The 12,730-nt window shown below is 38.7% G+C and overlaps 1 protein-coding gene across 1 annotated transcript; it reads right to left on the bottom strand.

Moving 5' to 3' along the window:
• Positions 1 to 8,657: 8,657 nt before the first annotated feature.
• On the bottom strand, positions 8,658 to 10,049 carry LOC106537088 (inositol polyphosphate multikinase; the record flags this gene model as incomplete). The annotated part of the gene is given in 2 exon segments (XM_014034449.1): positions 8,658 to 9,729; positions 9,968 to 10,049. Coding segments are annotated over 2 exon segments (861 nt in total), but the record flags the coding sequence as incomplete, so codon positions are not given.
• Positions 10,050 to 12,730: the final 2,681 nt, after the last annotated feature.

The following is a 12,730-nucleotide window of genomic DNA, read 5'->3' as shown; positions in this document are numbered from 1 at the left end:
TACACTTTAAGCTCATCAAGAGTGTTGGGTCTTGTGTCTTAAGCTCATCAAGAGTGTTGGGTCTTGTGTCTTAAGCTCATCCAGAGTGTTGGGTCTTGTGTCTTAAGCTCATCCAGAGTGTTGGGTCTTGTGTCTTAAGCTCATCCAGAGTGTTGCGTCTTGTATCTTAAGCTCATCCAGAGTGTTGGGTCTTGTGTCTCTCAACTTCCTCTTCACAATATCCCACAGATTCTCTCTGGGGTTCAGGTCAGGAGAGTTGTCAGGCCAGTTGAGCCCAGTAATCCCATGGTCAGTAAACCATTTACCAGTGGTTTTGGCACTGTGAGCAGGTGCCAGGTCGTGCTGAAAAATGAAATCTTCATGTCCATAAAGCTTTTCAGCAGATGGAAGCATGAAGTGCTCCAACATCTCCTGATAGCTGCATTGACCCTGGCCTTGATAAAACACAGTGGACCAACACCAGCAGCTGACATGGTACCAGACCATCACTGACTGTGGGTACTTGACACTGGACTTCAGGCATTTTTGGCATTTCCTTCTCCCCAGTCTTCCTCCAGACTCTGGCGCCTTGATTTACGACTGACACGCAAAATTTGCTTTCATCTGCAAAAAGTACTTTGGACCACTGAGCAACAGTCCAGTGCTGCTTCTCTGTAGCCCAGGTCAGGCGCTTCTGCTGCTGTTTCTGGTTCAAAAGTGTCTTGACCTGGGGATTGAGGCACCTGTAGCCCATTTCCTGCACACGTCTGTGCACGGTGGCTGGGAGTTTTTAAAAGCCTCAGGAATCTTTTGCAGGTGTTTAGAGTTAATTTGTTGATTCAGTTGATTAGGTTAATAAGTCATTTAGAGAACGTTTTCATGCTATACTAATTTTTTGAGATAGGGATTTTTGGTTTTTCTTTACTTTTTTTTTTGCCAAAATCATCAATATTAAAACAATTAAAAAGCTTGAACAACTTCAGTTGGTGTGCAATGAATCTAAAATGTATGAAAGTTTAATGTTTATCATTACATTACAGAAAATAATGAACTTCATCACAATATGCTAATTTTTTGAGAAGGATCTGTATTGATATCCCAAGAGTCATAATTTTTGTGTTTTAAATGCCCTCTACTGTGTAATAAATGTTAGGTCATCTGGAGGTTTTATTTTATATTTTAATAGATTTTAATGAATAAAATGACGCAGACATCAAATCCTGAAAAAAAAAAATACAAAGGGTTAAGATTAGATATAGATACATGTATACATATACATAGACCATGATCCTGTGTTTCGAACGTAGACCTTGTTCCTGCATACTCAACAAAGAGCATGAACCTGTGCTACAAACAGACTGTGTCCCTGTGTTGACATAGGCCGTGTTCCTGTGCTTTGAACATAGACTGTGTTCAGGTTGATGATGTTGAGGTTGTAAAATGGACCACTTCACCATCCAAATGTGTCCAAATGTTTTCTCTTCCCATTTTGGATCAATTCAATTCTGTTTATTTATATAGCTTCAAGTCACAACATACGTTGTCTCAGGGCACTGTACATAAAAAGAACAATGTAAAGAAGAAACCAGCAGATTGTGTTGAATCACTTCATCACAGTCTCCCATCCTGAGCAAACGGTGGAGAGGAAAAACTCCCTGGTAATCAGGAAGAAACCTCCAGCAGAACCAGGCTCAGGACAGGAGACCATCTGCCTCGACCGGCTGGTTGGAGGACAGGAAAGAGACACAGACAAACACAGAAGAACTGGTCCAGGACTGGTCCAGGTGCACCTTCTTCTGGAAGAGACAAAGAAAAAACATGATAGAAATAATTACAATAAACATGTAGAGAAGAGAGACTAAAGACAACAGCAGAGTGAGGAAATGTGCTCAGTTTGTGCTCCAGCAGTCTAAGTCTATAGCAGCAGAAATGAAGAATAATTCAGGAAACCTAAGTCTAATTTTAGGATTTATGAAAAAGGAAAGTCTTCAGTCTAATCTTAAAGTAGACAGAGTGTCAGCCTCACGGACAGAAACTGGAAGTTGGTTCCACAAGAGAGGAGCTTGATAACTGAAAGCTCTGCCTCCCATTCTACTTTTAGAAACTCGAGGAACCACAAGTAAACCTGCAGTCTGAGAGTGAAGTGCTCTGTTAGGAAAGTATGGAACAATAAGATGTTTAATATATGATGGAGCTTGGTTGTTAACAGCTTTGTATGTTAGGAGGAATATTTTAAATTATATTCTGAATTTGGCTGGGAGCCAGTGGAGAGAAGCTAAAACTGGAGAAATATGATCTCTTCTTCCAACTCTCATTAAAACTCTAGCAGCAGCTTTTTGGATTAACTGAAGACTTCTTTAAGAGTTTTTTGGATGCTCAGATAATAAAGAATTACAGTAATCCAGTCTAGACGTGATAAATGCATGGATCAGTTTTTCTGCATCATTTTTGGACAAAATGTTTCTAATTTTAGTGATATTATGCAGGTGGAAGAAGGCGGTCCTGGTAACATTTTTAATGTGGGGGTTAAAAGACATGTCCTGATCAAAAATAACACCAAGGTTCTTTACATTAGAACTGGAGGCCAGATTAATGCCATCCAGAAGAGGTGACTTTTGACTCTTTCTTCACACTCAGACTGATGTTACATCTGATAAAGTGATAACTATTTGACACAACATTACATCAAAGATAATTGAACTATCCCTTTAGGAAAGTTTGGTTATTAAAAATATCTGTATTCATGAATTTAATGTGGTTAACAGTAGAGTGGTGTTTGCTTTGTGCTGACTCTTTATTTTGAACATACCTTAATGTCATTGTGTTTCCTGGCTCATTCCTTGTAGTTCTAAAGGTACATTTGTTTTTTATTACTTTTCTTCAAAAAAGAAAAATGCCCTTTCTAATAAATTTGTTTTAGAACTCAGTCTACTATATTTTACACATTTGACAAGTAAATTTTTTTCAGATTTACATTTTATAATGAAATGTAGGCCTTGAAGGACTTTGCTGCCTTTTTGTACCCTCAAGTGTCAAATTCAGATCTTCTGAGGAACAGAACTGTAGATGTCTTGATCTGATCTTATGTCTGCATTCAGAGCTCAGTGTGACTTCCTGCTTCCACCAGATCAACTACTGTACATCTGAAGATCTAAAACTGATTTATAACCTTTATGTCAAATAGCTGCGACCGCCATCTGAAGCTGTACTCATGACTTCCACTGAAATCTATCCTGAGTTTCATCAGGTTTTTAACTATCAGAGTTGAATCCAGGTAATTAAAATGTTTGAAGAAAGTTTTGCCCTCAGACTGTGATGAGGATCAGCCTCCACTACTACCACACAAAGCTTTAGCTCCGTATCCGTAAAAAGTGTCCGACTGGAATCATTAGATGTGCATCCTTTACACTCTGATGGTTTCATTAGTCTGTTCGGTGGTTTGTCACATATTTTGCTCACAAAGAAACAGACAGGCAAAAACATGATTGCCTTTTTGCCACAATAAAGATGGGAGGAAAAACCACCTTGTTTCAGTTTAAAGGGTTTATACTTGCTCAGGATGGAGACTGATGAAGTGAAGATTCAACATAGTCTGCTGGCTTCTTTGTTTATTTATTTATTTATTTGCACAGCACTCTGAGATGACCTCTGTTGGTGAGTTGTTGTTATATAAATCAACTCAATTGTATTGAAATAGAAAAACATCTTACCATGATCTTAATTATATGAACTTTATCTCAGTGGCAAAAAAAAAAAATTATTGTAAAGTGCTGTTAGACTGAGACAACATGGCTTCATGTAAAACTCAGATTAAGTCCAACATGTTGGTCAGATTAACAAACCTCAAAAACAAAACATAAGAATCTGTCACTTTTATTTTATTTTCCAAAAAGTACCCTAACATTCTCAACCACCAGCACACAGTCAGACATCATTTCCCGTATTTGTAGATTTTAGTCATGTGTAAATTAAAATAACATTTATATTTTGTTAAAACCAGGAGACCTTTAAACAACAAATTACAGAAGATTGAGTCAAACAATATGAAACAATGACCAACACTTCAAGCAATCGTTTTCTCTGTGTATTTAAGATTACCACGTCATCTGGTTTCTGTTACAAGTTTATTTAAGAAATTAGATCATTAAATTCACATTTTAGAGTTGATTTGATTGGAGGACTGGTTTGTTTCTCAGAAGTGTCAACAAGAGGAGTTCAGATTAAATGTCTGACTTCAACTCTTAAATAAGGAGCACAAAATGAAAGCCAGGAAAACTAAACCAAACCAGCTTTGATAACAGATGATTTGGCAGCTTACATTCAGAACATCAGCTACAAACAAAAACTACAAAAACACAACAAAAAGGTAAATAAAGATGAGATAAAGTTAGTCATCCGACATTTACTCATGAGATAACAAATATCTACTAAAAGGGGAAGGAGACACATCCAGATCCCTCCAACTTCAGTTAAGAGCCATGTATGGAAAGACAAAGGACCATAAAACATGCTGAACAGGGTCCAGAGCTGCAGGTCTCTAATCTAACCTGCCAGGCCAGCAGGTCCTGGCTTCTGGAAGTTACCATGTTGTAGTTCAGGAATAAACTAAGGTCAGGATCTGTGTCCCACCTACTCCTCCAGTCTGCACTTTTTTTTATTGAATTGAATTATTCTTTAACATGAAATAACTCCATACAGCTGAATGTTCTAGAGAAAACGAATCCTTAACTCAGTTTTACAAATATTGAGGCCAAAGTTGACTTGGTTTTAGCTGACATTTGTTCACGACCCAAACTCTCAAGATCATGAGATGATGCATGGAAAACTTTCCAAAGCATGGTCAAAATGACTTTCTAACAGCATACAAGAGATGATCCTCGTGCTCCAAATACAGGTGAGGACGCTGGATTAGCCTGACGTTCTGATTGGGTGACAGATTCCACCTGGTGTAAAAGCAGCTCATGGTTTATTAATGACCCGAGAATTAGAACATGTGAATTATAAACCCTTTGGCTTTCCATAGACCCCGCCATGTTGGTCTGTTTTCTAATGTTACTGCACAGTATTTAACAAACAGTGAACCAAAAAAAAAAAAAACCTTCTCAGTGTGTTCATTCCCTGCTCAGACATTTGGGCTCTGTGGGTCTCAGCAGCAGTGCAGCCCGGTGAATTCAACAGGTAAAAACTGTTCACCTGACCGTTACAGAGAACATTTAGGAATTAGGCATGTTTCTTTCAATTATACATGTTTATAATCCACTAAAATAAAAACACAAGTCATTTAAACGGATTTTCAAACATTTAAAGTGGGGTTCTGTGGAATGGTGGTCAAATATTATAATTAACTCTTTGAAACCCAGTTTTGGAGAAAACGTTTATTTCTGTCCAAATTGATGAACCAACAGCTAATCTGAGTGGAACCAGGACCAAAGCAGATTGCTGCCATTTTAAAATAACTGAACATCTAAAGAAATTCATTTAATTTAATCCCCATTTTCTAAATCTTTACACCACTGTCAGTTCACATGATTTATTACTGAGCCTGCCAGGGGACATGGGGAATTTTTTTTTCTTTTTACGTTCTCTCACAAAAGTCGCTAAACACTGTTGAGCCTGCCGGTTTATTAACAAACTCACATGTTCACCATTAGTGAGTTAGCATACTGCTTTAATTCAGCTTCAGAGTGAATATATCACACAGACACGCATGGAAGTTTGTCAGATGATGATATTTTAACACAGTACAGCCACACAACATCAATGTCAATTTCACGAACTTGTGGCGACACATCCTGTTTTTTGGTAACCGGACATTTCAAAATAAAAGTCTGATTTAATTCAGTTCATGTACAAATAAAACTTTTGCGTGGGAACGCAAAACAATATTGCGAGGCAACGCAAAAGAATAAAATCCCCCACGTGTCCCCTCGCGGGCTCCGTAATTTATACCTTTAATATAGAACTCTGGTTATTTACAAGGACAGAAAGTGGCGGCAGCAGCTAGCTGTAGCAAAACATGGAACAACTGACTTTTCTGGGACAACTAATGAGAAACTGAATTTGGTAAAAAGTTTTAGAAAACAGCTTTCTGAAGTCAGGTCAGTAAGACGTGGGCCAGGGTGGGTTACAAAATAATGTGCACAGCCTGGAATACAGTCTCGCACATCAACAGCTGTGATTGTCAAACCTGTCCAGATGAAGCCAGGCCAAGTGCCTCAACAGGCACAAACACTCAAGACATCAGCAGAAAATTAACTTTTTTCCCTTTTACTTCTTCTTATCCAGCTAATCTCACTGTTACATTAATCCTGTCAGAATTAAACTGTACTTCTCCAAACTGAGGAGGCTCAAAGTGCTATCTACAACAGGTAAGATATTGTTTGTTCATAACATTTCCACAGAACCCCACCTTAAAAGTGAACTATTCCTTTAGGAAGTTCAACCCATGAAATGGTCCAACTCTTCCCCCTGCTGACAAACTGGTGTCTTTAACTGTAAACTGGGATTAAAATAACTGAGACTGCTGCTTTGTAAATTATTCTGATTACATTAGAGATCAAAATATTCACTTTTCAAGTTATTCATTCAAAATATACAACTTTGATTATAAGAAAGGGATTAACAGAATCTGATTAAGTGCTATGGCCCCACTCGATGCACATCACATGTGCTGCAGCTTAAAGTTTACAAAACATTTCTAACTTGAGATCAATCATAGATCATAAAGATAATCTTGCTTTAAAAGTATTTTTTTCTGTAAATACCTGAGATACAAACCCTTCAACAGTGGTTTCGATAAGAGCACAACATAACGAAGTGATTCATCATCAGAGTCCGTCTCTTTCTGTGTCAGTTTGTCACTTTGCAGCCATAAGAACCTGATTTGTTCTTTCAGTCCTGCTTTGTTTCTCTACTGTAAACATAAATCAAATCCAGTTCAAACGATCAGGACAGGAAGAAAATAAAAGAGCACATGTACGTTTTTCAGACAGTGCAACAGTAAACATTGTTTTTATTATTCACCATTTTTACTAGAAATTTAAGACTAAAGCATTAGTTTTTAAACCTGTGGATGAAATCTCAGTGCAGTAGCAGCATGACTTTATTCCTGGATAAACTATCATCAAAAAGTCAAATCCTGTGTACATTTCAGGAGTTAGTCTGAACCCAGAAAGTTTTTATTGTTTAATGGACCACAGAAGACTAATTCACCTCAAACCTTAGCTTTCTGTGGATATTTGGTCTTAATAATGTAAATAAAAAGGGAAAATACTGAATGAACTGCTTTAGAGATCCGACTGAAATTTTTAATTTTACAGCTCCTTTTTGCCAGTTTTGAACTAGTTTAATTTCAGTAGCAGCTCCAGCACCAGGTATTTCTTTTTCAAAATTCCCATTGATTTAGAAATCAGACAATTCTTAATGAAAAAAACTTCTAATTTGTCCAAATAAGCAACAAGATACAGAACATCCTCTCTGTTAGCAGAAATCTACAAATAAAATGGTCCAGATGATCAGACTGAGCTCTCTGTACAAATAAAACTCAACTAAATAGATTTAATTTATAAAACAGATTAGCTCTTTAGTCAATTGTTTGTTGCATACCTCAAAACATGAAACTGCACTGATGTGATTTTTAATTTTAGACTGAATGAAGCTGAAAATCAGCAGATTCCAGTTAGCAGCTGAACAGCTGATGCATCTTTAGCTTCTCTAGAAAGAAACAATTTTGGTACCTTGTGGTGTAAATCTATGACTAATCTGAATTACATCAAGATAAAGAGTCCTGTTAAAACATTCTCTTGGCTCTAGTGTAGAGTCTAGAGTGTTTAAATTAGTCATTTTTAGGAAATGAAATATCAAAATAAAATGTTAGTTTCGTAAACAAGGCTGCAAAACTCTTTACAAGAGAAACTAAACAGTTTTAGGGTTGGGCGATGGGCCATCAAGGGTCCAGCTGGGTTTAAGACTCTTATCATCATAGCAAGAAGAGTTTTGGAACTTGCATGAAAAAGTCTTAAAGGGATCCCCGATTAGTTGTAACATTAGACTTTATTTAATCAACACACATTTTAACTGTAAAATAAAGACTGTAAAAATACTGTAGGATGAACCTCAGTTTAGCTTGTTTGTCGTGCTAGCGCTGAGCTAATACATTTAAGGCAATATAGCATTGGCACTGGCGCGAAGGCTAACAGGCTAAGCTGGGGTTCTTCTTCCATGAAGCAGCTCTGTTGTCCTCCATCCATATTTTCAGTTCCAGGCTGAGTCATTTCTACCTTCTCCTCTCTGTCAACGCTCTCTGGTTTCATTTAAAAGAGTCGATCATCAGATATTGTTCAAGTTTAACCTGCAGGGTGGATATAACTTGCTAGTAGCCTCACACCGAGGACCTAGTTGATGTCATCATTTGCCCAGAATGCTTTGCATGTTAATAAAATGGCCCCGTCCATGTTAAAATTTATATTTTAAAATTTACAAAACTGAACATCCTACAGTATTTTTACAGTCTTTATTTTACAGTTAAAATATATGTTTATCAAATAAAGTCTAATGTTACAACTAATCAGGGATCCCTTTAAAACAACATGTTCCCTGATGAGCATGACCCCGGTGCGTTTTTAGTACCAGGCCAAAATGAAGGCGAGAGCTCTGCAACAGCTTCCACTGATGATAGGAACAAGATTTAAATCTAAAATTAAGAGAAAAACAAACAAAAAATGCAGTCAATGAACTCCAATGGTGGAAGTTTTCATCCATTCACCCAAACCTAGTAGGGTCTGAAGGATGTTAGCAGGAATAAACCACAACATGGGTGATAAATCTACCAGAGGACAGGGAGTGATCACTCTGCTCACAGATCCACACAGACGTCTGACAGAACATCACAACCAGCGGTGGTCCTGATGGTGTCGACGATGGCTCACTTTTCATATTTCTATATGAAGTTTTGTGACTCTGGAGGAGCCAGTCAGGAGGTAGAAGAGCGCGAGCTCTGCGCCGCGTCACACAGGATCTGCTCCAGAACCGTCAGCAGGTGCTTCAGTCCGTAGACGTAGCCGTGATCATGGCTGTCGCTCGGGAACACGTGAGCAAAATCAATCATCCTGACCTCCACCTCCAAGTCCTCTGTGTTCTCTGGACCTCTACCTCCTTTCAAGCCTTCCTCCTCTGTCCAGCTGCTTCTCTTCCTCTCTCCCTCTGCGTCGTTTCCTGTCAGGGCTGATTTGTCTCGGTTTCTATTCGGTGATTGTTTCTGATCAACAGTTTGTTGACTTGTGTTGTCTTCTTCACAGGGTGCTGAGGCAAGACCTCCTGACTCTGAGGTGGTCGTTATCTGAGCATCTACACTGTTGTTGAGGTGATAATCCCTCCCACACAGGTGATACCCTGTTTTCCTCTGATTGGTGTAGTTAGTGGCCTCCTCTGTGTTGTTGTTGTGCTCCGCCCCTTCATTTTCCGCCCTCGCACCCTCCTGATTGGCTTCCTCTTCCTGGCCCTGACCACTATCACTCATAAGCAACAGCTTGGCTGTTTTCATCACAGCGTCATCGACTGACGGGTTTCTGAGGAGGGAAGGAAAAGAGGAAGAGGAGGGCTGGCCCTCGTACACAAACAGAAGAGAGCTGGCGTAGAAGGCCAGCTGGTTTTGGGAAGTGAACCAGTGGAGAATCTGTCGCACCCTGTGCATGCTGGCCCAAATGGCATCTTTCCTCAAAAAAACTCCGTTATCGAAGAACTTTGCCAAGCCTGAAGCGGGAATGAAAGAAGAAGAAAATATGATATTTGAGAATTGAAAAGAAGTTTAAATTTGAATTTAAATACATGCAACATGATGTTACTATATTTACTATAAAGCACTGGAAACGTGACTTTTCCATGGGGAACCTTTTAGCATAATTGACCCTATTGCCTTGGCGGAGGTTTGCGCTCTTCGAGTGCTTCTAGTTTTTTATTATATTTATAATACAAAACTGAACATACATACCATCTTTAACAGTGTCTTTAACCAGGCTTCTTCCATAGTGTTGGTTAAAGGAATCAAAAGTGCCACTCTGTAGATTATAAATCTGCAAAAACAAAAGGAACATGTAAAAAACAGTTTAGATGGTGGTTGGCTGCAGTTGATTATAACTGGTGAAAAGGTCCTAGGGTGGACAACCAGCTGCTTGGGTCTGTACGTTCTCCCTGTGTTGGTGGGGATTTCTCCAGGTGTTCTGGTTCCCTGCCACATTCCAAAAGCTAATGTGAAATTAACTGGTGGCTCTAAAGTGGCATGAGGTTGTTTGTCTGTGTCCCCATGATGGACTGATCTCTCAGGGTGTACTCTTCCTCTTGGCCGCCAAATGGAATGTAGGGTTGGATGAAATCTCATCGTGTGCAATTAATCATCAGAAAAATTAACAGTTAATATTTGTCACTTTTCAATTACTGCAACTAGTGCCATGTGACATATTTTTGTGTGCGGCACACTATCACTATCAGGCGTGCATTTGAGCCCAATGGTGTAAGTGAGCACAGAACAGCTAACCCTTCCCCTAAGATTTTGAACTTGTGTCACCTGAAACATTACCAAAAACAGGAGTATGAATTTAGAAAGAAAATGAGAACCAAGGCCACAATGTCTATTACATGCAAGCGCAATGGTCATATTTTAATTGTCATATTAATCCGCTAAATGCCACAGTTAATCTTTTTTTGTCAATATTGCCAAGCCCTAGTAAGTGGGTAGATGAATGAGTAACCTTTACCACCTCACAAGTTAACAATATTTCCAGTTCTTAAAGGAGACCAATTATGGGTCCTAGAAATTTTTATGGTATGTCTGTGGACTATCCAGACCATGTTCATTCAATTTAATGCACAAAATAATTCTCAGATAATAAAATTTCCCATTTTCTAGTTCTGCCTGCTCTGACTTCCGTTCAGAAGAGCTGTTTATGTTAATGAGCTCTGTTGGTAACGCCCTCCAAAAATCTGTTGAAAWTAACTCCGCCCTCCAAAGCCAACATGAACGTTAGCATGGCTAATAATAGCAGAAGCTCCGTTGTACAACCATATGAGACCCAGAGGCAGAGTCGTGGTCCCAGCTTCTTTTTTTTTCTCTCCCTCCTCTGCTCTGCGCTCACTCTGCATGCTYTTACCAGAGCAGGGAGCAGCAGCGGTCAAAATACCTCAGAAACTCCAACAAATAGGCTTTAACAAGGCTTTAATAAGCTAAACAATAGAGGTACATGAGAAAATGAGTTCATAACGAACAAAAATAAATAAATAATTAAATTGTGTCCATGCCGGTCTCAAACCCCGGTCTCCCACTCTCTGGTCCAACATTCTACCCATTGCCTTATTGGAGGCTTGTTGTGAACTAAGCTGCGGATTGCACAACAACACCGTGACAGCTTTTTTTATTGAGGAGGTGGAGTCTCAACTGGGGGTTGCTAGGTAAGGGGCTGAACGCAGGTTCTGGTGGGTTGTCGTACGCTTGTGACATCACAAAATGACGGAAGTATAAAATTTGTCGTTAATATACATTAAAAATACATTTACTTACAGTAAATATGCCCCTGAGTGCATTTTTTTGGTCCTAGGACTGTTTTTTAAGAAGTACATACCCAAAGTTGAGTAAAAAAAACCTTTAAAAAGTGAATTTTGCATAATAGGTCCCCTTTAAATTTCCACAAGGGGATGATAGATCGATCTCGATCGATCTATCTATATCTCTCTCTATATATCTCTATCTTTCTCTCTATCTCTATCCATCCATCCATCCATCTATAGATGTGTTTTGACATGTGTACAAGAGCTCTCCTGATCCCAGAGACATCTGAGGCTACAGCTCTGAAAGTCCAGGTCTAAAACCCTCACAGATGAGAAAGAAGACCTAATAAAAAACTGGTCAAAATCCATCCATCTTCATTTTAACAGTGTGCTCCAGTAGAGGAAGTCATAAATGTGGGGGCAGATGCCAAGGCAAGAACAAAGCCGGTAAAACATGAACAACTAAATAATGCGAGTTGGTCTAGAAAACGTAATTTCAAATAGGCAAAACAATTGTCAAAATCGACTGCTAGGAAAGGAAACGTTTATAGCCCGATACGCTTTTCAGCCACATTACCCAGCGCTAAAATGCTCCATTAGTAGGCGATAAAGATGCCTGTTAATGGAAGATTTATTAAAGTTGTGAATGTAATTTAATATAAAACCTTACCATAAAGGCAGTATAAATAAATCTTGCATTGGATTTAAAGATGATGTTTCACACAAAAGGATGAGGAAGTTATTCCTGAAGTTCCTCTTCCAGTGTCAGAACAGATTTACAGCAGACACATTTAGAAGATACTTATTGTTTTACTGGGATGCCTCCCTAATGTGTTCAGGTGGTAGGACCACTCCTCCAGGGAGTGCTGTAGTTCATGTCAGTGTTGACATAAAAGTTTAAAAAGCACCTGCATCATCAGGGCAAGTTCCTGAATTGGTGAGTGTGTATGTTTACACAAGATAAGGCTGATATATTGATTTAAAACATGTGTAGCTCATGTAAAAAAATTATTATTTATATACAGTTGTGTGAAAAAGTGTTTGCCCCCTTCCTCATTTGCTGTTTTTTTGCATGTTTGTCACACTTAAGTGTTTCGGAACATCAAACCAATTTAAACAATATTCAAGGACAACACAAGTAAACACAAAATGCAATTTGTAAATGAAGGTGTTTATTATTAAAGGAGAAAAAAATCCAAACCATCATGGCCCT

Source organism: Austrofundulus limnaeus, unplaced genomic scaffold, assembly GCF_001266775.1.
Source record: "Austrofundulus limnaeus strain Quisiro unplaced genomic scaffold, Austrofundulus_limnaeus-1.0 Scaffold2125, whole genome shotgun sequence".
NCBI lineage: Eukaryota > Metazoa > Chordata > Actinopteri > Cyprinodontiformes > Rivulidae > Austrofundulus > Austrofundulus limnaeus.
Note: the sequence above shows the minus strand (reverse complement) of the source record. Positions and strands in the feature narration are given on the sequence as shown.